We start from the raw sequence: 24,461 nt of genomic DNA, 5'->3' as shown, positions 1-24,461 counted from the left end.
TTTCCATTTCACCGGAACGCTAGCGTACCTCGAGAACACGTCACTGTTCAAAGGTGACTTTGAATATTAAATGTTTAATATGAAATCTACCAAATCTTGAGAGATCAATGTTTTCAGCTATAATCCAAACTGGAATATTTCACAACCTGGAGCGTATAGGTTGAACAAACTGTAACGTTATTATATTAAAACTATAGCTCTATCAGCTGTGAATGCTTTAACAATATTAGCTTTAACATGTGTCCAGTGGTTTATAGGACACAGAGCTGATGAACAGTTTGTTGAAAATGCATTTAAATGGTTTTGTATTTAAAAGAAGAAGAAGAAGATGAAAGAAACGAGCCTGTTATGGTTCACATACACCAGAATTTGCTTCTTTTATAAACAGATATAGCACCAAAACACAGGAAATTATCTTACTAAGTATTTTGGGAGCAAATCCAACTTTAAATGAGTAAAAATGTAATTAATTATCAATCTATAAAGGGTATTTAGTCAGAAGGTCAGAGTAAACCTGTTAGTTATTGCTTAATCCCTCATATTAAAAAATGCTGAAGCTGAATTTTAAAGATTGCTTTTAGTATAAAAAAAAAAAGAAAAAAAAAAGGAAACTGCAAAAAAAGAATAATTTGAAGCATCAGAACTGATGACTCCTCGTTTCATTTTGTGCAAAGGAAGCTAGAGAGCGTGTAGAGGAAACACGAACGTCCTGTTTGTTCACGCGTATGGCTCAGAGTCATACTAATACATACTGTATATTAAAGCAGATATGAAGTAGGTTCCATGCTCCATGATCAGGTGGAATAAATTTAAATTTTAAAGGTGCGGTATGTAAAATTTGAAAGTGTTTCTAGAGCATTAATAATATTATGATCTCAAAGATAACTTAGTACAGTTGTGATTATTAACATGTGATATGTAATATATATCAGGCTAGATTGTTTTCATTTTCCATTCTTTATTTCTCTTTTCTGGTCCTGATATTAATGCTCCCTCCATTCCTAACAAAGCAATCTAGCTCCGCCTTCTTTCCTTATAAGGGAACAATACACGGTAGTGTTAATAGAGGGGGTGTGGTCAATTAGATAATTCCTACAAATAGCATTATGTGCATTATGGGTATTCTGTATTGCAATGCATTATGGGATTTCCTAAGTATGGACATAATTAAGATGACATTACTGCAATTGTAAAACTGTTTAAAACATTTATAAATATTAAGGACACAGATTGGTCTTATTTATTTACCAACATGTGTCTGGAACACTTTATTACATAAATACATAGTAGATGTTCGGTTCATCATCAATATATATATATATTATAATTTTGTTGATTAAATTTTTTACAATTCTGTTGATTAAATCTTTAATGCTATGCTTCTTTCTTTTTCTGAAAAATATAAATCATTTTTTTACACACTAACTAAATTTCCTTCTTTGATTATCATTAATAATACATTTATAATAGATTTATGATTGTTGCCTTTTAAATCGATGCATCGATCCAAATCATCGTATCGTCACAACCCTAGTCCCCGCTGTATGCTGTACCGTACATTTCTAAATAACGAAGGATGTCTTTTGTTTCTGTAATTAATAAAATAGTAAAGTATTTCAGAAATGTGGATCTTTATAGGATACTGAGAGGTATTTCTCAGGAGATGGGTCTCAAAAAAATAAACACAATAAAAACATAATTTAAAAAACAGCTTTATTCTCCCTGGATGAGAAGTAATGAGCGCAGTGTCCACACGGGGGCGCCATGCTGATGTAAACACTTCAGCTCCGGGACCGAGTCTCATTTAGAGCTGTTTGATTCCAAAGATTTGGAATCGACTCTGATTCCAAGAGTCGATTCTATAGAACAGATTTCTCAGTTCCAGAAACATAAACCGCAAGAGTTTAAAAGGAGATCTTATTAAATGAGTAGTGCATTAATAACAAAGCAGATGTAATATAATCTCATTATTACATAGATAAAATAAATGACAAAGGATCTTTATATGATAGAGTTTGAACATTTATTCACTCAGTTTGAAGAGTTGACACTTTAAAAATGACCTTAGTGCCTTAGAACTGGAAGCTTTAATATGCTTGAGCATTGGTGACCTTGTTTTATTGTAAGCTTTTGTACATTTTTGTCATATATGTTTTGTCTTTTTTACTATTTTTCTTTAAGCAAATTAATTTCTGTGTATGGAATCGACTCCACATCTTCGGAGTCGATTCACAACTCCCAAACGCATGTAATTGGAGATTCAAATCTCTTTGAATTCGACTCTGAAGCTTTAGAGTCGATTCCATACGCTGAAACTAATTTCACTGTTTGGAATCGACTCCACATCTTCGGAGTCGATTCACAACTCCCAAACGCATGTAATTGCAGATTCGAATCTCTTTGAATTCGACCCTGAAGCTTTAAAGTCGATTCCATACGCTGAAACTAATTTCACTGTTTGGAATCGACTCCACAGCTTCGGAGTCGATTCAGAACTCCCAACGCCTGTAATTGGAGATTCGAATCTGAAGCATTAGAGTCGATTCCATACACTGATACTAATTTCACTGTTAGGAATCGACTCTGAAGCTTCAGAGTCGATTCCATACACTGAAACTAATTTGCCGAAAGACGATGTGATACTGTACCCCATTCACCACGCAGTATTTTGGCAAATTTGTTTCAGTGTATGGAATCGACTCCAAAGCTTTTGAATCGATTCCCAATCCCCCAAATGAGTGCGATCGGAGAGTCGAATCTCTTTGGAATCGACTCCCAGCTCTGGTCTGGTGTTCTTGGCGATACCCTGCAGCAGTACCAGGGCCACGGCGCTTTAGCATCACGCACGATGGAGGCAGCCATCAACCCGAAGGCGTGGAGGAACCTCTGGAGGAGCAGCGCAGGGCTTGCGGCTGGGATGTTGCTGTTAAGCCGAGCGGCTCGGGTCGGCGCGGATGACGGAGCGATGGAGGAGCTGGCCACGGAGAAGGAGGCAGAGGAAAGTCACCGCCAGGACAGCGTCAATTTACTCACGTTTATTTTGCTGCTGACGCTGACCATTTTGACTATATGGCTCTTCAAACACAGGCGAGTGCGTTTTCTGCACGAAACCGGCCTGGCTATGATTTACGGTAAGAAATTAAGCAAAACAAACAGACAAACAAACAAACAGATGCACCCTTTAAACCTATTGTTATTGTTGTTATGTATTAGCGGTTTCATATGAATGACGCTGACTAGCCTGCTAGCTGCTGCTAATCCCAACATCAGCTCAGAATCTGCTGAACACCACATGACACTAAAAAAATAAATGGAAATAACATCCAGAATGGTCATATTTAATGTTAAAATATTACATTTAATTTTTAAGTCACTTTTTTCTGTTTTACAGATTAGGATCCTGCTCACCAGTTTAGAACGTTCCAGTACATTGAACGCAGCATGTAACGTTAAATGAGTTCCTAACGTTTCTCAACGCGACATTTGAGTATTATAGACTTTATATTCATTGCAGCTATTTTGTATAAAAATAATCCAACATTTCTATATTTTCATGGCGCAATCAGCAAAGCAGTTCCTTGTTAATAATCTGATGTTCATTTTTTTCGGCTGAAGGTCCTTAGAGACCGTGTTGAACATTGGTGGTGCGTTCACGTGCTCCTGTAATTAATAGTTAATCTGAGTTTAAATTTCTGCACAAGGCTGAAAGAGTGTTGAATTTAAAGCTCATAATGTCCAGACCCCGGGAAGTAGAGGGCTCAGGGAATATTTTAAATGATACACATTTATATTAAAGATGACACAGGCATTTTTAATACACAGTATGCATGATATTTAGGTTTGCTAGCAAAAGAAGCAAAAATAGAGCCGCATTTAAAAAAAACAAAAAAAAAACACACAGTGTCCTGGTGTTATTTGGAAATTATCAGTAAAATATATTTTTAAAAATTTAGTATTAGTATTACTATTACTATTACTATTAGTATTAAAGAATCACACTTTCTTTCTTTCTTTCATTAGTTCTGTTTCATAATCCTTTCACTGTAAACGTTCTCCATGCTGTGGTTTTAGTCTGACTCTGTGGTGTTTAATGTGACTGTGGTGTTTAGTCTGACTCTGTGGTGTTTTGTCTGAGACTGTGGTGTTCAGTATGACTCTGTGGTGTTTAGTCTGACTGTGTGGTGTTTAGTGTGACTGGTGTTTAGTATGACTCTGGTGTTTAATCTGTGGTGTTTTGTCTGACTTGGTGGTGTTTAATGTGACGCTGGTGTTTAATGTGACGCTGGTGTTTAATGTGACTCTGTGGTGTTTAGTATGACTCTGGTGTTTAATGTGACGCTGGTGTTTAATGTGACGCTGGTGTTTTGTCTGACTCGGTGGTGTTTAGTCTGACTCTGTGGTGTTTAGTCTGACTCTGTGGTGTTTTGTCTGAGACTGTGGTGTTCAGTATGACTCTGTGGTGTTTAGTATGACTGTGTGGTGTTTAGTGTGACTGGTGTTTAGTATGACTCTGGTGTTTAATCTGTGGTGTTTTGTCTGACTCGGTGGTGTTTAATGTGACGCTGGTGTTTAATGTGACGCTGGTGTTTAATGTGACTCTGTGGTGTTTAGTATGACTCTGGTGTTTAATGTGACGCTGGTGTTTAATGTGACTGTGGTGTTTTGTCTGACTGTGTGGTGTTTAGTATGACTCTATGGTGTTTTGTCTGACTCTGTGGTGTTGATTGTGACTCTGTGGTGTTTAGTCTGACTCTGTGGTGTTGATTGTGACTCTGTGGTGTTTAGTCTGACTCTGTGGTGTTGATTGTGACTCTGTGGTGTTCAGTATGACTCTGTGGTGTTTAGTATGACTCTGTGGTGTTTAGTCTTACTCTGTGGTGTATAGTCTGACTCTGTGGTGTTCAGCGTGACTGTGGTGTTTAGTCTGACTGTGTGGTGTTTAATGTGACTCTGGTGTTTAATCTGTGGTGTTTTGTCTGACTCGGTGGTGTTTAACGTGACTCTCTGGTGTTTAGTATGACTCTCTGGTGTTTTGTCTGACTGTGTGGTGTTTAGTATGTTGCTGGTGTTTAATGTGACGCTGGTGTTTAGTATGACTCTGTGGTGTTTAGTATGACTGTGTGGTGTTTAATGTGACGCTGGTGTTTAATGTGACGCTGGTGTTTAATGTGATGCTGGTGTTTAATGTGACTCGGTGGTGTTTAACGTGACTCTCTGGTGTTTAGTATGACTCTCTGGTGTTTTGTCTGACTGTGTGGTGTTTAGTATGACGCTGGTGTTTAATGTGACGCTAGTGTTTAATGTGACGCTGGTGTTTAATGTGACGCTGGTGTTTAATGTGACTGTGGTGTTTAGTCTGACTGTGTGGTGTTTAGTATGACGCTGGTGTTTAATGTGACGCTGGTGTTTAATGTGACTGTGGTGTTTAGTCTGACTGTGTGGTGTTTAGTATGATGCTGGTGTTTAATGTGACTCTGTGGTATTTTGTCTGTCTCGGTGATGTTTAATGTGACGCTGGTGTTTAATGTGACTCTGGCTTTTAATACGACTCTATGGCATTTATTCTGACTCTTTCTTTCTTTCTTTCTTTCTTTTTGATGTGATGTGATATGTCAGAAAAGCGTCTTGTCATGTAGTTTATCATGATATGGATATTGTATCGTTCAGCTGCACTGGTGAGAATGATGAACGTTTACGTGGATCGTGAGTGAGTTACGTAGAAAAGTTAAATTTAGCTAAATTTCGGTGCCATGCAGACGCAGTGATGTTTTCTGTGTCGATGCAGATTTTTCTCAAGAAAATAATCCTGATTCATCCAAGCATGGATTATTTTTGCTTCACACAGCGAAAATGAGCGTGTGTGTGTGTGTGTGTGTGTGTGGCCTGTTCTTTTGCCTTCATGCATCATGTTTTCCTCCTGCGGTGGCCTGTGTTTCAGTATTAAGCTCTATTAGCTGGACTCTAGCCACAGAGTGTGTGTGTGTGTGTGTGTGTGTGTGTGTGTGTGTGTTTTCAAGGTCACTGCTGTTGGCTCGGAGTGTGTTGCTGGGCCTAACCCAATTATTAATAGTGCCCCATGCTGATTTACACCTGTGACCTCACAGCACACACCACACGCACCATTAACTTCCTGTCGTATGCGTGTTTGTGTGTGTGTGTGTGTGTCTGTATATGTGTGTGCATACGTGTGTGTGTGCGTGTGTGTGAGCCATTACATCGCTATTAAGATTAAAATCTCTGATAGTGAGGGAGCCTTGTTATGGGGTGTGTGTATATTTTTTCAACTCGCCAACAAAATACGTGTAACCAAAAATGGCCAAAAAGTTTGATATTTTGTATATGTTTTTATTTATTTTTCGCGCAGTTTTGTGGTTGTGTCCTATTAAACAGACAGAATTATTTATAATGAAGTGTTTTTTCTCCATTACCTTGTAAGCCCTAATGATTGTAGTAATTACTTGTCAAATTTTAAGAGCACAGAAATCAAAATAATTATTAAACGGTTGAATTCTCGAAACTGATTGGTCAAGAAGGTGTGGATTATTTTCGTGTATTTATATTAATGCGCTCGTTCTAGTACGTTATCGTTTCTATAGTAACAGATCATTCACAGGTGGACTCTCCACATCATCTAAGACTAATAATAAAACAGATTTAAAAAAAAAAAAAAAAAAAGATTGTTGTTTAACAAAGTGAAACGTAGAAATGTTGATGTGGTGACGAGAGGTTTATTTAACATTTACGGAAGGAGTCTCCAGTGTCAGTGCTTTGTAACAGAGGAAAGACTTCAGGACTGAGGAGGTTATGTTTTCTGGTTTCTTGGTAAAACGACAAGCTGCGTTTTTTTTGTTTTTGTTTTTTAAAAAGAGAGAGAGATGCTGATGAGAGAACGACTGTTTATCGCAGCTGTAACGCAAGTAAGAACAGGAACTAACTTGTCTCTCGGAAGTTCCACAACATTAAATCTAACTATAAAAGGTTAAAATGTCTGATGTGTCACTTATCAATAAAGTAAACATTGTAATCGTTGGAAAATAGCTGTGGTATAAGCGGAATAAAACACTCTGTATGACATCACCCTGGCGTGAATTATTTTAATATAAGCACATGGTTTGCTGTGTTTTAGATAATGAACTTCAGACGTAGCTACACTTCTGTGTATTCTTATCTCAAACCACAGAAGTAGAAAATTGGGATGCTTTTTTTACCCAAAAAAATTATAGAGGATAAAATCGTCATATATTTTTTTAATCATAAATATTAAAATTATGGATAAATTTAGTTTTTAACCCACTTGTTGCTGATATTTAGCTGAATTCACATTCAGTGTTCTGCCATGTCTTGAAGACTTTCCCGTGTTGGAAAAGTTTATAACTTTAAAGCACTGACACTGGAGACTCCTTCCATAAATGTTAAATAAACATCTAAATAAACTTTAAGAAAATTTTACCATATCAATTATGGTATTATTAATGGAGCGTCCGTTGTCCACGTCCCCGTGAGTGGGCTGTTACTATAGAAACCATAACGTAATACGTTTTACAACGAGCGCATTAAGATAAACCCGCGCTACTATCAGAGCTGCTGTGATAGAAAATTAATCAACACCTTCTGACCAATCAGAATCCATCCAGAGAGAGAGAAATGCTTGAACAGGTTCTCTCTCCGTGTGGTCAGGTTTGCTGGTGGGCGTGATCCTGCGCTACGGAATCCCCTCCACCAGTTACCGCCATCAGACTCCGCCCAGCTGCTCCCTGAAGGAGGGGCCAGTCAGCACACTGCTGCTCAACATCAGCGGCAAGTTCTTCGAGTACACGCTGAAGGGGGAGATCAACTCCCGAGAGATCCACAACGTAGAGCAGAACGACATGCTTCGGAAGGTACGGTTAAAAAGAAAAAGAAAGAAAATGTTTTTCGTTTCTTTTCAGAGTGTCTGCCGCTAGTGGTAACGTGCAGCGCCACTATGAATCCACTTCAATTTAACGTCTTTATAGCTATTTGTAAACAAAGACAAGGAACATCTCTACATTTTAATCCTCAATAAAAGTCCAGGATCCAGAGTATACGAATATGCACGAATATGCAAATTGGAAATGTCCTTCTGCCGTCCCACAAAACTTATGCTAATAAGCTAGCTCACATTATTCATCACGTATCGTCATTTCCTCGCCGTTTAATCTTTGGAGTTTGTGGTCAAAATTCGACCCCTTGAAACTCTTTATAAAGCATTTTTCAAATATTTATCATCAGCGTCTTGGAATTTATTGGAATTTTCTTGCGCTTGGAATTGTTTTTGGAATTTATGCTGCGTAAATGTCGCTTATGTGAAATTATACCTCACATTTTTTTTATAAGCAATTTATGGTTTATTAGGGATTCTTTTAGACCAAAAATCTAATGTTGAGAGATTAGCAAAAACTGCTAGGCTAAAAGGTTTCGCTTTAGAAGAATAAATAAATAAAAAGTAACCTAAACAGCAACAAGCCAGCTTTACTATCACATCATGAGGCAAAATCAACAGCGCAACAGCATAAAAAACGAAATAAAACCAACATTTCATTTCCAAACCTGACAGATTCAGTGTGTTTGTGTACATCATTACTTACTGTGTAGCCACAAGGTCATGTGACTCACTAATGCATTTGATATGTATGCGTCAATTAAACCCAGCTACGTCTCAAAAAGACCCGAAACTAGTCGGACAAAATCTGTTATTCGAAACTAGAGATGAATACTTCTTTCTTTTCTCAGTGGAGACCAGTTCACGCATTTCTGATTTGCACTTCTGATACACTTTCTGCGCTTACACTTTCCCTTTGTTTGCCAAAATCGAAATAGATTTAATTCTAATTATTTTCTTTATAATAAGATCTTAGCAGCTGTGGACTAGTTTTAAACTAGTCCCAAAAAACCACACCACGCGCAGACTTGCATTTTCCATCGACAACCTTGTTCCAAAACTAGGCCAAATTGGTGTAAAACCCACGTGTGTGTCTGTGAAAGAAGAGAGAATTTTTATTCCGCGTCCTATTACAGTCCGAGCCGTTCATTTGTCCTGCGACTCCTTTTCTACGGAACACCATCGAAAATTTAAACAAACTACCGAAAACTCAACGAAACCAGATATCGTTAGTTATATGTCTTCACACGCATGTGACCAGAGGGTTAGAAAAAGCCGAACTGGGCAAAATATATTAAGTTACCATGACAACCTAAGTTTTTCTTCATCACGAACTTTAGCTAAGCTAGCATGTGCGTTTCAGTAGGTAAAGGTGTCCATCATCATCTAATAATAATAATAATAATTTGCATATTAGACCATGATTGGTTAATTTGTGACATCACAACCTGAAGACATGAACAACGCCACACTTCCTAAATCAGTTTTACTCCAGAAGTGCTGAGAATATAAACAATTTAGCCAAAAACACGTTAACAAATCGAAATAACAAATCGGAGATTAATTCTTTTTTTTTTTTTTATCTTACATTTGCTTCAGGGTTTTTTTTTTTTTTGGGTCCCAGAAGTCAACATGTAAATGTGTGTGTTTTATTTTGTGACACACCTTTCGAAGTTTCTGAAGGAAACGCCATATTTGGGCGGGACTTTGATTCTAGCTACCTCTATAAAAACGAAACACAGAGTCATCGTTGTATTGCGAAGGACCTCTCATTGTCACGCCGCCGTCACTTGTCGTCATGGTTACATAGTAACCGGCGCATCGATTTAGAACTTTCGATATTATCTCATACACACCTGCCAGCCAATCAGAACGGAGCGTTTGAGTGATATAAGCATACGTAATGTATCTTCTGTGTATCTTGTTTGTTGTGACAGGTGACCTTTGACCCTGAGGTGTTCTTCAACATCCTGCTACCTCCTATCATATTCCACGCAGGGTACAGCCTGAAGAAGGTGAGTGTCGGAGCAGGGGCAGGACGCTCAGGTTTCCTTTAGCGGTTCAGTGGAGCGTTAATGTGTGAAAGATCTCGAGGTTCACGCTTTTGCATTTTTCATTTTGACATTGACACCTGATACTGTTTTTGGTTTTGTTTTGTTTTTTCCTGCGTGACGGGACATGCCACAAGTGGGTTTAGCGGTGCTGATGCTAGTGGCATGTTTTAGGCGCTAATTTACAGGAAGCTCAGTCCTTTCACTTCCTTTTCTTCAAGTTCTAATGCCCTGTGTGTGTGTGTGTGTGTGTGTGGGTGTGGGTGTGTGTGTCAGAACAAACATCTGAAGTTTGAGTAGAATTTTTATAATATTTACATATTAAAAGGCAAAATGATTCAATCGCTCAAATTCTACTTGTAGTTTCCTGATGAAAATGTCATTATGTCCTACTTTATTTTCACGTTATGTATTTAAAATATCATACGTACATCATATAAGTATTTAACTTGCAGCTAGCATTATCCGAGTCACTCTTTTTCTCTCGCTTTGTCTCTAACAGTAGAGTTTCTGATTTATTTCTGAACGTTAGATCAGTATTTGCACGTATTCAGACGTCTTCTGCGCAGCCGCTTTGATTATTAAAATCACCTGCGCGTCGTTCAAGCCTCTGAAGTTGCCAGATGTTTCTTGAGTAGAAGCGTCTGAGACGGGGTTTTTCAATAATGTCCAGAGCTCCGTCTTTAAACACAAACACACACCTTTAAACCTGAAAATAATCAGCGGTAGAGTGTTTATAAGTTTATCTGTCCTCCACATAAGTGATTTAAGATGCGTCTCCTCCGATCTCTTCCTTTCGTTGACTTAATTAATAATTATTAAAGTATTAAAGTCGTATTAAAATATCTAATATTAGCCTCGAATGCCATTCCATAGTGTTTTTGAATGCATTCAATCATTAATTTCAATCTGTCACACAGTGGAACTGGAATTAATACTGGCCCAAGTGATTACTCAAACAGATGATTGGTGATATGAATTTGAACCAGTCTTCAATGTCCAGTACAAGAATCTGAGGATTTCTGCAAAGGTTGGGGTGTGGTCATTGAAAGGGGGCGGAGTTAGATTCAAACAGCTGTTTTTCAGGAACGGAAAGTCTGTTTGAGCTGAAATCTGGTGCGCTGCATCGAACTGCTAATCAGTAACTGGAGCTTTAATCATCACTGAATTATTTCAAAAACATGACCGCTTACAGCCAATCAGGTTTGAGCAGGCATTTCACACGACTAGCATTGAGCTATCGGCGCAAAACTTGATAAGTAGTTTTATCTATAGTCTGATTATTGTTTTGTGTTGTATCTTGACAAGAACTGGCCACTAGGGGCACTGTTTGCGAAGTGCTTGGACCCCGCAGATCGCCTTTTGCGGCTTTCTTATCTCTTCTTCTTCTTATTTTTAGTTATTATCAACTGAATTATTCCTTTGTTTCTATGCTGAACTTGCACTTGCACGTGAAATCTCATGGTTTGTTTGTTCCACCAGTTGCTGAAGTAAGCTGCAGAGATTTGACATCAAACCGCTGAATAAGCAGAGAGAGAGGAAGAGAGCAAATATTTTTCAGCTGGCTCTGAAGGACAGAGGGCACGAGTGTGAGGGACAAACGTTGTGTCCTGACCTCTGATTCCTACCGAGTGTCTCTATCAGCAGCCAGTGTTTTTAACTGACTGAGTTCCTGAAGTGAAAAAGACAGAACTGAGATCAGATGTTCGGCACTAGACAATTCTCAGTGAGAGGAAGTAGTGAAACCCAGCGTGGAGTTATTCAGAGTTGTGTGTGTGTGTGTGTGTGTGTGTGTGTGTGTGTGAGAGAGAGAGAAAGTGGCTTGGACACCGGTCTCGGTGTATTTGGGGATTTCCTGTGTGAGATTCCCCCGAGTTTCTGCAGTACTAATGCTGAGCTGTAATTGTGGAATTTTTTACAGCAGGACTTTTTTTTTTTTTTTTTTTTTTTTTTTTTTTTTTTTATTTTAAATGAGTAGTCTCTAAAAAGTCTATAAGCTGTTCTGCTAACAGGTGTGGTCAGGGCTACATTTCAGGGCCAGAAAAACAGGGCTTTAAACTGGCAGTGTTGCAAATCCTGAGTCTGTGTGAAATGATGATGATGATGATTATTATTATTATTATTATTATTATTATTGCAGTCTATTTCAATATTTATGAAAATCACAGATTGTTGAGCTGTCCCTTGTGACGCCGGGTCTGAAATCGCAGCTCGGTGTCACGTAGAAGATGAATCCTCACCGGTCGCCTGCTAGGTTTAGGAAAAAAATGATCAGTGTAAAAACATGAACCACACGTTATATAAATACGCATGAAATCCTTTTATTTAAAGTGGTTTTCGCTCTGTACAGCAGATCAGTGATCAGTGGATCTGTGTTTTTCCCTCCAGAGACACTTCTTCAGAAACCTGGGCTCCATCATCACTTACGCTTTCCTGGGAACCGCCATCTCCTGCTTCGTGATTGGGTAAACGAGACACTTCCTTAAACGAATACTCCTATTTACTCCAAACTCACTTGTACTGTGATTTATGACGTCTAACACAGCGTTCAACACAAGTCGCTCGTAGTTCGTCCCTTGTGGCTGTGGAGCGAGCGCTGTTGTTGTTGTTGTCTCACGTGGGCGTGTACCATCCGTCCAGCGTTTTTAATTCCGATGAGAAACGGAAGTAGCTAAAATGTACAACCTACAGCACATGATTTACTACAGTATACAATTTATTTGTCTTTATAATTCTCTTAAAATGAATTCTAATGTTTTAATAAAGTGAAAAAAGTTTGAAAATAAACAGGCTTGGTGTTAGCTTCGCCTCCGTGTCGCGTGTGTACGTACACGTGCTTTATACGTGAGTTTGGAGTTTATCTCATCTCTTTACTGTAGAATATCATTCCAGATGATTTGGTAATAACTCCTGATTACCTCGTGGTTATTGTATTTGTTTCTGTGTGTGTGTGTGTGTGTGTGTGTGTGTGTGTGTGTGTGTGTGTGTGTGTCAGGAATCTGATGTACGGCGTGGTGAAGCTGATGAAGGTTGTAGGACAGCTCACGGATAAATTCTACTACACTGACTGCCTCTTCTTCGGAGCAATCATCTCAGCTACAGACCCCGGTAACGTCCTGTCTGTCTCTATACCTGTCTCTATACCTGTCTCTCTCTCGCTGTCTCTCTGTCTCTTTTTTTTTAATTTGTGTCTCTCTTTTTCTGTCTCTGTCTCTTATTTGTGTGTATCTCTCTTTCTGTCTCTCTCTCTCCATCTCTTATTTGTGTCTCTCTCTGTCTCTCTCGCTGTCTCTTTTATTTGTGTGTATCTCTGTTTCTGTCTGTCTCTCTCTCTTCCTCTCTCTCTTATTTGCATGTCTTTCTCATTTGTCTCTCTCTCTCTCCATCTCGTGTTTTTGTCTCTCTCCGTCTCCCTTATTTGTGTGTCTCTCTCTTTCTGTCTGTCTATATCTCTCATTTGTTTGTCTCTCTCTCTTTCTGTCTCTCTCTCCATCTCTTATTTGTGTGTCTCTCTCTGTCTCTCTTTGTCTTGTTTATTTGACTCTCTCTCCATCTCTTATTTGTGTGTGTCTCTCTCTCTCTCTGTCTCTATTATTTGTGTGTCTCTCTCTCTCTCTCTCTCTCTCTGTCTCTATTATTTGTGTGTCTCTCTCTCTCTTTCTCTTCGTCTCTTATTTTTGTGTTACTTGTACAATTTCAGATTGTCTTTAAAACCGAGGATTAAACTGATGTAGGCGATTAAATCGTTAAATCCAGATTGTTGTTAAGTGTAAATTAATGTTGTTCATGCTTAAAATGATTGATGTAATCCTAATGCAAGGATTGGAAATGCAAGCCTACATTTCATGTATATTATTTGTGTGTGTGTGTGTGTGTGTGTGTGTGTGTGTGTAGTTACTGTGCTGGCTATCTTCAATGAGCTCCATGCTGACGTGGATCTTTACGCCCTGCTGTTCGGCGAGAGTGTCATGAACGACGCTGTGGCCATCGTCCTCTCATCGTACGTCCTTCATTTTACTGAAACACACACACACACACACACACACACACACACACACATACACGTACTGACTTTACACATCCCAATAAGATCCTTTTTAAGGAAGCATCTCTTTTTTTTTTTTGTTCGGAAACTTTATTTGAACTTCATTTTAATTCTGTTAGCAAATGCAGTACGGCAAATCAAACGCCCCAGAATGTCTGGGTTCTATTTTAAATTACATTTTCCAGTTTCATTTTAAGTCATTAGATTTGCTTTTAGGATTCATGGGCATGAGGCCCGTGATATAAGAGAGCTAATCGCGCTATCCGGTGTCACGCAGAACTGCGTTGAATTGAATTGAACTAAAATGGATTCAGATATCCAGCACTTAAAAATACTAAAATGAAACAGTTCATGATTTAAGACTAGGGCTAAAAACTACAATTTATACAAACACACTAAACAATAATCACTAAAAAAGCAAGAGCATGTGACATCCAGGTATTAAAAACTGAATATAGTGTATAGTAGAATGTAGTATATTTCAAACTCATATTTATTAAACACATAACGAGAACATCATCATCATCAGACTGACTGATGTGACGTGATGTGACGTGACGTGACGTGTCTCAGTCTAGTACGTGCGATCCAGGTGAGTCTCACAGGTCGTATGGACAAATCTACAGATTTCAGATCATGAGCAAAGCGAGGATGAGGCAGCGGAGTTTGCAAAATAAACAATAAAAATGGTTTTGAGGGAAATTATCCAGTGATGGAATAACGAGAGTCTGAGGCTGGAGCAGGAACATGGCCACTGTTTGCTAGAAGGGAGGTGCGAAGTACAAGAAGTTTGCACCGGTTTCCTGCAAATGTGGTCCTCTGGCGCCATCTTCTGGTCAGAGAGCTCAGGGATCAGTTCTATTCAATTCGTTTCAATTCAATAATACTTTACTGGGGTGAATGTTACGCTAAACATTGCTGCCCAAGCAAGACGTTTAATAAATATACGAACAGATTGCACAGCACACACACATCACTTTTATATTAACAGACACGCACACACCCACACACACACACCCGGATCAAAGTGAATAAATTAGAGATTCATCTACAGAAAGTGATGAATGTCTGATGAAATCTCAAAGCACGCTATTATTTCTGTTTTACATGGTCTGTTTTTCACTGGAAGGACAGTTCACATCAAATTTCACACCTGGCCCCATCATAATCTGTCAATAAATGGGTTTATTCTATTTTTTTTTTTTTTAATCTATCCTTTTGTAAGTATTTAGTCTATCAGTAACGTTAGAGGATCTCACGATTCCTTGTGTACACAACCATTCTGCAATTCATCTACACACACGGTCCATGGCCGTGTTTTTTTTTCGTTTTTTTTCTCGTTTCAGCACAAAGAACATGTAGAAAAAATTCCATATTTCACTTCTTGAATGATGTGTATGTTATTTGAAGCGATTGTTCCTTCAGTGGACAGAAATTTTTTACTGATTTTGCTAAAAATTTATGTAAATTACTCACTTGCGGCTGTTGATCCCTAGCACATGCGATTTTCTACAATGTGGTCACTTCTAAATGATAATAAAAGTGGCTCTGGCGATGTAAACCTCACAAGCATTACGCCTCCTTATGGTTCCTTAAATCTGGATTAACTGATCCAAAATCCTTCCCAGATAATAATAGCAACAGGTGGTTATGAAATAATAACAATAATATTATAAATAATAAATAGTAGGTGGTTATGAGTTAAATTTCCTGTGCGATTCAGTGTCAGTGAATCCGTCTTTTGATGAACAGCGAGGGGTTTTGCTAACATATTTTCTTAAATAAAATCCTTCTAACTGAAAACACTGTGATTGCTTATACAGTTGCTTTATTGTAGGCTCTATCGTACTGAACAATCTTTTTTTTTTTTTTTGAGAAAAACTTCATGAAATGTTGTTATTTTGATTTGTTTACAGTGTACTCCAGCATGCCCACTTTCTGTAGAATATGCCAGAAGGCAGTCAGAGATCTGATACCCAGGAAAAAATGGTGGCTTGAATATCAGTAGAAAAAAAAACTAATTCAGTGATCCTGTAATGCTTTAGTAATGATTTGTGATTAGTTCATGGCTATACATAAGACAATTTGAAGTGAACCTTTGCATTACCGCTTTTGACTAGCACTAAATTCTGTTCATATGAGACACCTGTTTTAAAGCCAGAATAAACGTATATTTCTCTCTCCATTTATCTTTTAAAATTCTGTTTTTGTTCTTGACTTTTAAACCAGACATGTCATCAGTTCTCTAGTCCGACCCGAGACAGTAAATCTAAAATCTGAAAGTCTGTGAAAACTCGTTTCTTTTGCAATGAGCTAAATAATTTTCGTAAAAGCACATGATTGGCTGTAGCTGAGGATCTGCTACAGGAGCCGCGACGCTTTGCTGAACTACGGATAAATTATTTTCATAAGTTGATCGCAATCTGCTCCAGTATTTCTCGAGTGCTCGGTTTGATCTGCTGGAATACTTTACTGGGGCCAAGTCCACATGAATGCTTGATGACCACTGCCTTAGATCACTTTTTTAAAACCTTAGAAACAAATACATTTATTTTAAAATTTCATTTTAATAAAATCTGTAATAATCATACGGTTTCAAACACACCTTTTAAAAACTGTGATTTACAGTATTACCATGCGACTGTTCATGCTAGTTTCTTCATTTAAAGCTCCTGTTTTATATTTTTTCTGGCCCAGAACTTTGCTCCGCCCCTAGCTCAGTATAGAATGCTCAGCTCCACCCCCTTTTCCTTAAAAGGCAGCTCATAGTATCGACAGAGTGGGTGGAGTCAGCCAGGGAAACGGATACAGACTGGTCCTTTAAAACACATCCTGGACAATTTTGCATTTTTTTAAACCTCTTGTATGCCATTTTACTGTATTTATTGTTTATAATGTAATCTATTATTGATTATATTTTTGTTGGTGTTTTTTTTTTTTTTAAGCTCTATCGTGGCCTACCAGCCCAGCGGCGCAAACACACACACGTTCGACGCCTCAGCCTTTTTTAAATCCGTCGGCATTTTCATCGGGATCTTCAGCGGATCTTTTGCCATGGGTGCGGTCACCGGAGTCGTCACCGCCCTCATATCCTTTCAGCGGCTCTCTCAGCAGATCGTTAATCTCAGATTAAGGGTAGATCAAGTGTATGATGAGCTCTGTGTAATGGCTGCAGATGATATGGATTAAAAATTATTATTACTTTATTATAATCCCGATACTGCACGAGTCACCTGTAACAAAACAAATTATTGTGTGCTGTGGCAATCCTGACCAGAGTACGTCTGTGATTGCTGCGATGTATGAACGATAGTGTGCACGTAATCCAACAAACAGGAGTCATTCAGTCTTTAAACTCGTCATGTGAAAGTCTAAAGTTTTCTGTAATACATCAGGCTCCATGTTAACTGCTTGAGGATTCATCACGAGATCGATTTCTTAAAGCATGTGCAGTAACTTCACCACCACGGGGGTAAAAAAGTACAGAAAAGTCATTAAATCCTTTTTTTTAAGGAACTTTAATGTATAAACTGAGATTAACAGAACGTCTGAGATTAACAGAACCCAAAATGATTGGTTGTGGTGGCCAGGTTATGAATGTGATTGGACGCTTTAAATCTAGTTAATAACAAAAATAAATAAAATATACTGAAATTGGGCAAATAAATTAGTTAATAAAATAAAAAAATATATATACCGAAAGAGGGTGAATGAATTAGTTAATAAAGTAAATTAAAATATACAGAAACTGTGGAAATTAATTAGTTTATAATAAAATAAAAATATATACGGAAACTGGGCATAATAACTAATTAAGTAAGTAAATAAATTAAGTAATAAATTAATTAATAAATATTAAAAAATACATAAATATATAGTAACTGAGAATTAAATTAATTAAGTAAGTAAACTTTAAAAATGTGCAAAAACAGGGAAAATTATAGACAAATAAATACATGCATATATAAGGATGTTGTGCTGTCGAATTCTGGATTCTTATTGGACAGACGGTGTTGAGCACGGCCTTTAATTCAGTCTTTAAACGCTAATCGTGCTGTTGTAGGAAAATAATCAACGTTGTATGTATGAGTGCAGTTTCAGGTCAGTGATGTGTGTGTATTGTGCAATCGTACTGTTTAAAGCTTTAACTCCTTGTTCACGTCACCAAGTTCACCAAGCTGCACTGTTTCCCTCTGCTGGAGACGGCGCTCTTCTTCCTCATGTCCTGGAGCACCTTCCTGTTGGCCGAGGCATGTGGCTTCACAGGTGTGTGTGTGTTTGTGTGTGTGTGTTCGTGTTTTTATCTTTAATTGGCATGAAAAAAGTGTTACAGGGTCCTATAACAGCTGACACATAATCTTGAGATGTGAAAGAGTAAAACATCGCAAACATCTGCAGCTAAAAACACATTTTCAAATGTTTATGGAAGAAGGGAAAAGTGTCGAGGGTCATGTTTTCTCATACATAAAGAGACGTCTGTGAGGAATTTGTGAATTTAAGCTCATCTGCACATGTAGTGATAAATATCCGTTGGTGGTCTGCGGGGGGAAACCCGGATCATCACTGGAATTCCCCGGCTTGTATTTATCACAAACATGCTCCGTATGCCGTGTGTCCTGCAGGTGTAGTAGCAGTGTTATTCTGCGGGATCACGCAGGCTCATTACACCTACAACAATCTGTCAGAGGAGTCGACCAAACGCACCAAACAGGTACTTCACCTTCTCCTCCTCGAGCATCCTCCGTCCTTCATTTCTTCTTTCTTATAGAGATTATTTTAACGCTGCACTGTACAGTGCACTATCTGTATCTTGGTAAAGTGTGAGTGTGTGTCAGTTCGGCATCACGTCACACTAACTGGGACAGTCATGAAGTAAAAATCCTCCAAAATCAGAAATATTTCATTCAGCGTGTCGTAGATCGTTTTTTTTTTTTGAAGTAATCATTTATTCTAATGGTGGCGTGCCAATGAAGCGAAGGGTGCCAATACTTTAATCTCAGTTAAAAGTCTGAGTGCAGACATTAAAATACAACAAAAAGGTGCATTTTCAGAATGTGAAATGGTGTTCTATTGTACACGTCGTGCACTAGGTAGTGCGCACAGCGCCGTTATAGTGTACGCCCTGTGTAGTGAGCGAGTGTAGTGAATAGGAAGCCATTTTGGATGATGATTTTTACACGCATAGGAGCAAGAAATGAAAATTCAAGTTAAAAAAAATATGTATTACTCTGTGATATAAATCAAAACAGCAAATCATGCTGTATTTATGTCCTTTATTTAATATCAGGGTGAGCATTTTGTTTGACCAATCAGCAGCCTGCACTATTTAAAGCTCCGCCCACATGGAGTTCAGCAGGAATCACAGTACAGCTCAGTCAGCGATGCAGGACGTACGTAGAAGATAAACTCCGTCGTGCGCTAGTGTGGATGCAGGTTAACAGGGACTCGGGGGTCGTGACGGCAGCCAGGGGGCAGCGTTGAGCTAGCTTCAGCTTTGCTAGTTGCGTATGAGGCATGAGTCACTCGATGACATTTTCAAGCAATCAGTCATCTGTGATCGTTCGCAGACATCAAATAATCTACAGAGAGCTGAAATGGAAAGAGAGAGGAAGTGAAATTGAAGAAGTGAAATAGTCTGTATTTTGAGCTGCCTTACATCTGGAACAGCTGGCTTCAGCAATTTCGAGTGCTGTCTTTACTTTTTGCCAGCTTTAAAAAAAATATTTGCTAATAGGGGAAACTCCAGGCTCAAAAGCTGATTTACAGCCTGTAAAACATTCAATACTGTACAGCTGAGTGCAAAAGTTTTTACCCCCCGTGATTGGGGAGGGGGGTGTGTGTGTGCGTATCTCTATTTTACAATTTAAAATGCTAAGGAGTTAGAAATACGCTATCAATACATCATACAACAAAACAACAAATCCAAACATCTTTTTAGTGGGAAAAAAAGAAAAAACAGTAACATTTTGCCAGGATCTTCTCAGGAGTGTGCAAACTTTTGGCCAACTAGAGCCTTAACACAATAGGGACACAAAATATAAAGACTATGTTTAACTTTTGAGTGATTTTAGTGACTATTATCATCAGCAGCTGCACAGTTAATCACAATTTAATTAAACATAATATTAGAGATTTAAGTTAATTGTTAATTAATTGGTTATTAAATCTGGTGAATTATGAGCTTCCAATTCATGTTTTTCAGCATATTTGCGTATTATCAGTCGAAATGTGATTGTTCATCAGCTAAAAAAAAAATCACCAGCTTTGTATGTTCATCCATGTGAAGGAAAACAGACTGATTAATGTACAGTGTGGGGAAAAATCAATAATCAGTAATCATGACTTTAAAATAAAATCTTTAAAAAATATAATTTCAATAAGCAGTCTTTACTCGTCCTCAGTAATTCCTGCACTTGTGCCTGAACCGCTCTAATACTCTTCAAACTGTTCTTTTGGGTTTTCAGAGAGAGCGAGAGGACGTCAGCTTCAGCCTGTTATAAAGCTGTAAAATTAATCATTAATATTAATATCGCATCTTCGTTTCAGCTGTTTGAGGTGCTGCACTTCCTGGCGGAGAACTTCATCTTCTCCTACATGGGTCTGGCTCTGTTCACCTTCCAGAACCACGTCTTCAGCCCCATCTTCATCGTGGGAGCATTCGTATCCTACAATAATAATAATAATAATAATAATAGTAATAATAATAATAATAATAATAGTATTACTGGCAGGCAGCAGAGGGCGCTAAATATCACACACTGCTCCTTTAAGAAACTTCTCAGGCAGCAGAGGGCACTAAACATCACACACTGCTCCTTTAAGAAACCTCTTAGGCAATAGAGAGTGCTAAATGTCACACACTGCTGCTTTAAAAAAACCTCTTAGGCAATAGAGGGTGCTAAATGTCACACACTGCTGCTTTAAGAAACTTTGCAGTGAAGGCAGCAGAGGGCGCTAAACGTCATACACTGCTGCGTTAAGAAACCTCTTAGGCGGCAGAGGGCGCTAAACATCACACACCGCTCCTTTTGGAACCCTCTCTCAAGCAGCCGAGGGTGCTATACATCACACACCGCTCCTTTAAGAAACTTCTTAGACAGCAGAGGGCGCTAAATGTCACACACTGCTGCTTTAAGAAACTTCACAGGCAGCGGTGCGTGCTAAACGTCACACACGGCTGCTTTAAGAAACCTCTTAGGTAGCAGAGGGCGCTAAACATTACACATTGCTGCTTTAAGAAACCTCTTGGGCGGCAGAGGGCACTAAACATTACACATTGCTGCTTTAAGAAACCTCTTGGGCGGCAGAGGGCGCTAAACATTACACATTGCTGCTTTAAGAAACCTCTTGGGCGGCAGAGGGCGCTAAACATTACACACTGCTGCTTTAAGAAACCTCTTGGGCGGCAGAGGGCGCTAAACATTACACACTGCTCCTTTAAGAAACCGCTTAGGCAGCAGAGGGCGCTAAACATCATACACTGCTCCTTTAAGAACCCTCGCAGGGAGCAGAAGGTGCTAAACATCACACACTGCCCCTTTAAGAAACTTCTCAGGCAGCAGAGGGCACTAAACATCACACACTGCTGCTTTAAGAAACCTCGCAGGCAGCAGAGGGCACTAAACATTACACAGTGCTGCTTTAAAAAAACAAAGCAACTGCTAAAACTCTTGAAGGTCAGGTTTGTTGTTAAAATATCCATTTTGAAGCGCATTTCTTTAACTCCATCCTGCTCACCAGATCGCCATTTTTATCGGCCGAGCCTCAAACATCTACCCCCTGTCTTTCCTGCTGAACCTTGGACGCAGACACAAAATCGGTGCCAACTTCCAGCACATGATGATGTTCGCAGGTATCATCTTATCTTTCCTGAACGGCGGCCAAGCTCTATGTGTGTGTGTGTGTGTGTGTGTGTGTGTGTGTGTGTGTGTGTGTGTGTGTTAGTCCTTTGGCAGGCATCAGCTTGTTAAATCTTTTCTCCGTGGTTCATCACCCTCATGGAGCTCATCATGACCTAAAATGGGAAATGAGTCATCAAAAAGCCGAGCTCAGGGTGGAGCACCGCTCTCCTGCTAATTCTCCACCATCAGAGAGCTAGCAAAGCAACCAGATTTGATTTCATCTCTCCCTGTTCTCCTGCATGTTAACACTTGTTTGTTACTTCTTTATTAAACAATGCAACAGTTGGACTAATGCTAGCTAGCTTACTAGCAAACATGGCTTTTGGGTTTCACTTATTTTAATCACACAAAACAACAGTTAGCCTAATGTTAGCAGTTTACAACCTAGTTTTATTTACATACTATAACATTAAGCTTAATGTTAGCTAACTTATTAGCAAACTTAGCCAGTAGTTTTAATAATACAATGTAGTAGATTTCCTAGCGTTATAGTTAGGTAGTGTTCTAATATATCATGGCCTAATGTTAGCTAGCTTGCTAGTGAAATGATTTGCTACTTTAAATCACACAGTAGTTTATCTGATGTTAGCTAGCTTGTTGAAACATAGCTCTTTCTTTTAAATAACATGATTTAAAAGATGGCCTAATGTTACCTTCTTAGCATCTGGTTTTATTTATTTTATTTATTTATTTGTTTATTTTAACAAAACACTGAAACTTACGTTAAGATAGCTAGCTTCTTAACAAATTAAGCTACTGGGTTTAATTGAACGAAATAGTAGTTAGGCTAATGCTAGCTAGCTTGTTAGCTTAGAATCACACAAAGGTCTTGCTAGCTTTTGGTTTTAATAACGCAGTATAGCAGTTAGCCTGGCGCCTGTTAGCTTCATAGCACCTAGTTCCCATATTATAATAGTCAGCTTAACATTATAGCTAGCTTAGTTAGTTGTTTTAATGACACAGTATAATAACTTACCTATTGTTAGCTAACATTCTAGCAAATTTAGCTGTGAGTTTTAATAAACAGTATAACAGTATAATGCTAGATAGCTGGCTAGTGAATTTGGCTAAAGATTTTAATCACACAGTGTAATAGTTTACTATTTTTGTTTGTAACAAAACATTAGCTAGATTTCTACCATATTTAGTGAATTAACTGAAGGATTTAATTACACAATATAATAGTTAGCCTAACATTAGCTAACTTGAAGTAAATAGGCTGCTGGGTTTAATAACGTAATGTAGTCATTAGGAGATTGCTAGCTAGCTCTGTTAGCTTAAATCGCACAAAAGTTAGCTCATGTTAGCTAGATTACAGGCAAACTCTGTTACTGCTTTCAATAATACAGTATAACAGTTAGGCTAATGTTAGCTTTCTTGCATGTAGAATAGTTATTCTAGCTTGTGAGTGAACTTGGCTAGCAACAACAGTCAAGTAGCTACTGTTGAAGAGGTAATTTTGCTAACACAAAGTAGCTAGAAAGCGCAGCTCAGCTAATATTTTGTAATGAGATATACACTGAATGGGTTAGCAGTGCATTCTGGGAAAAACTAATGCAGATTGACGCTCTCTGCTGAGAATTGTGGCAGCCCTAATAACGATTAGGTGATGTAATAACAGGTGACAGATGTAGTTTGTGTATGAACTCCTGTGTGTGGGTTTCAGGGCTGCGAGGAGCGATGGCGTTTGCACTGGCGATCCGTGACACGGCGACGTACGCAAGGCAGACGATGTTCACCACCACGCTGCTCATCGTCTTCTTCACCGTGTGGGTGTTCGGTGGAGGAACTACGCCCATGTTGTCCTGGCTGCATATCAGGTCAGACTCTCAGATACAAAATGGCCGCCAGGGTCACAGATTTTATGCTAAGTGGGGCTAGTTTTGGAGACGCAAGTCTGCTGGTGGTGTCTTTAAATCGATTCGGTTTCTGTTAACGCTGCAAACAAAGGGAAAGCGTAAGCACAGACAACAGCCACGATGTACGGATATGGAGCTTGGAGCGCTGTGGTGTATTTAATGACTTTACATTTTTTGTTTTACACTTTCTAAGGGTAAGATTTACCTTTAAAAACACATTATTTGACGTTACAAGATATGATATGAAGAATCAGAGCCTTAAATACAAAAGAAATACAGAGAAAAAAATCAGAGCCTTAAATACAAATCTCAAAAATTAGGACAAATGTTGAAAGTATTCCCATGGAAAAGCTAGGAAAAAAAAAGATTGATCTTTGGAAAGATCGATCTCCGTGTTTGTGAGATGTTTGTTGTGTGTGATGTGTGACATCGTCCTATCGTGCTCCCTTAAAGTATCGCTTGTGGCTCTGAGAGGGGAGGAAAAAGGGGGCGTGGCCAAACCTACTTAACAAGTGTCATGTACATCGTTACAGCGAAAAAAGATAGCTAGCTAGGAGTCGGCTGTAGCTGAAATCGTTTTTTTTGTTTGTTTGTTTGTTTGTTTTTTAAACTCGTTAACAAGTACAGACATGCTGCAAAACTGAAGTCTGTAAATAAGTCTGTAAAAGCTTTTAGCTATAATTAAATGTGCGTAAAATGTAAATA

General features: G+C 38.6%; 1 protein-coding gene across 2 annotated transcripts in view; it reads left to right on the top strand.

Moving 5' to 3' along the window:
- The first annotated feature begins 2,697 nt into the window (after nt 1–2,697).
- slc9a7 (solute carrier family 9 member 7) overlaps nt 2,698–24,461 on the top strand; it is a 65,867-nt gene continuing 44,103 nt past the window's right edge. Inside the window, exons 1-12 of one of the 2 annotated variants that reach the window (XM_053227973.1) lie at nt 2,698–3,131; nt 7,678–7,880; nt 9,838–9,915; nt 12,340–12,416; nt 12,947–13,059; nt 13,846–13,951; nt 16,942–17,083; nt 18,157–18,262; nt 18,619–18,707; nt 20,543–20,656; nt 21,737–21,848; nt 23,564–23,717. In XM_053227973.1, the coding sequence (XP_053083948.1) occupies nt 2,735–3,131; nt 7,678–7,880; nt 9,838–9,915; nt 12,340–12,416; nt 12,947–13,059; nt 13,846–13,951; nt 16,942–17,083; nt 18,157–18,262; nt 18,619–18,707; nt 20,543–20,656; nt 21,737–21,848; nt 23,564–23,717 (1,691 nt within the window). In that variant the 5' untranslated portion in view covers nt 2,698–2,734. The remainder of the gene's footprint in view (nt 3,132–7,677; nt 7,881–9,837; nt 9,916–12,339; nt 12,417–12,946; nt 13,060–13,845; nt 13,952–16,941; nt 17,084–18,156; nt 18,263–18,618; nt 18,708–20,542; nt 20,657–21,736; nt 21,849–23,563; nt 23,718–24,461) is intronic. The other variant, XM_053227976.1, reaches the window with a different exon arrangement.

The sequence above is a fragment of the Pangasianodon hypophthalmus genome, chromosome 2, assembly GCF_027358585.1.
Source record: "Pangasianodon hypophthalmus isolate fPanHyp1 chromosome 2, fPanHyp1.pri, whole genome shotgun sequence".
Lineage (NCBI taxonomy): Eukaryota > Metazoa > Chordata > Actinopteri > Siluriformes > Pangasiidae > Pangasianodon > Pangasianodon hypophthalmus.
The sequence above is the reverse complement of the archived record's forward strand: the minus strand, read 5'-3'. Positions and strand labels throughout refer to the sequence as shown.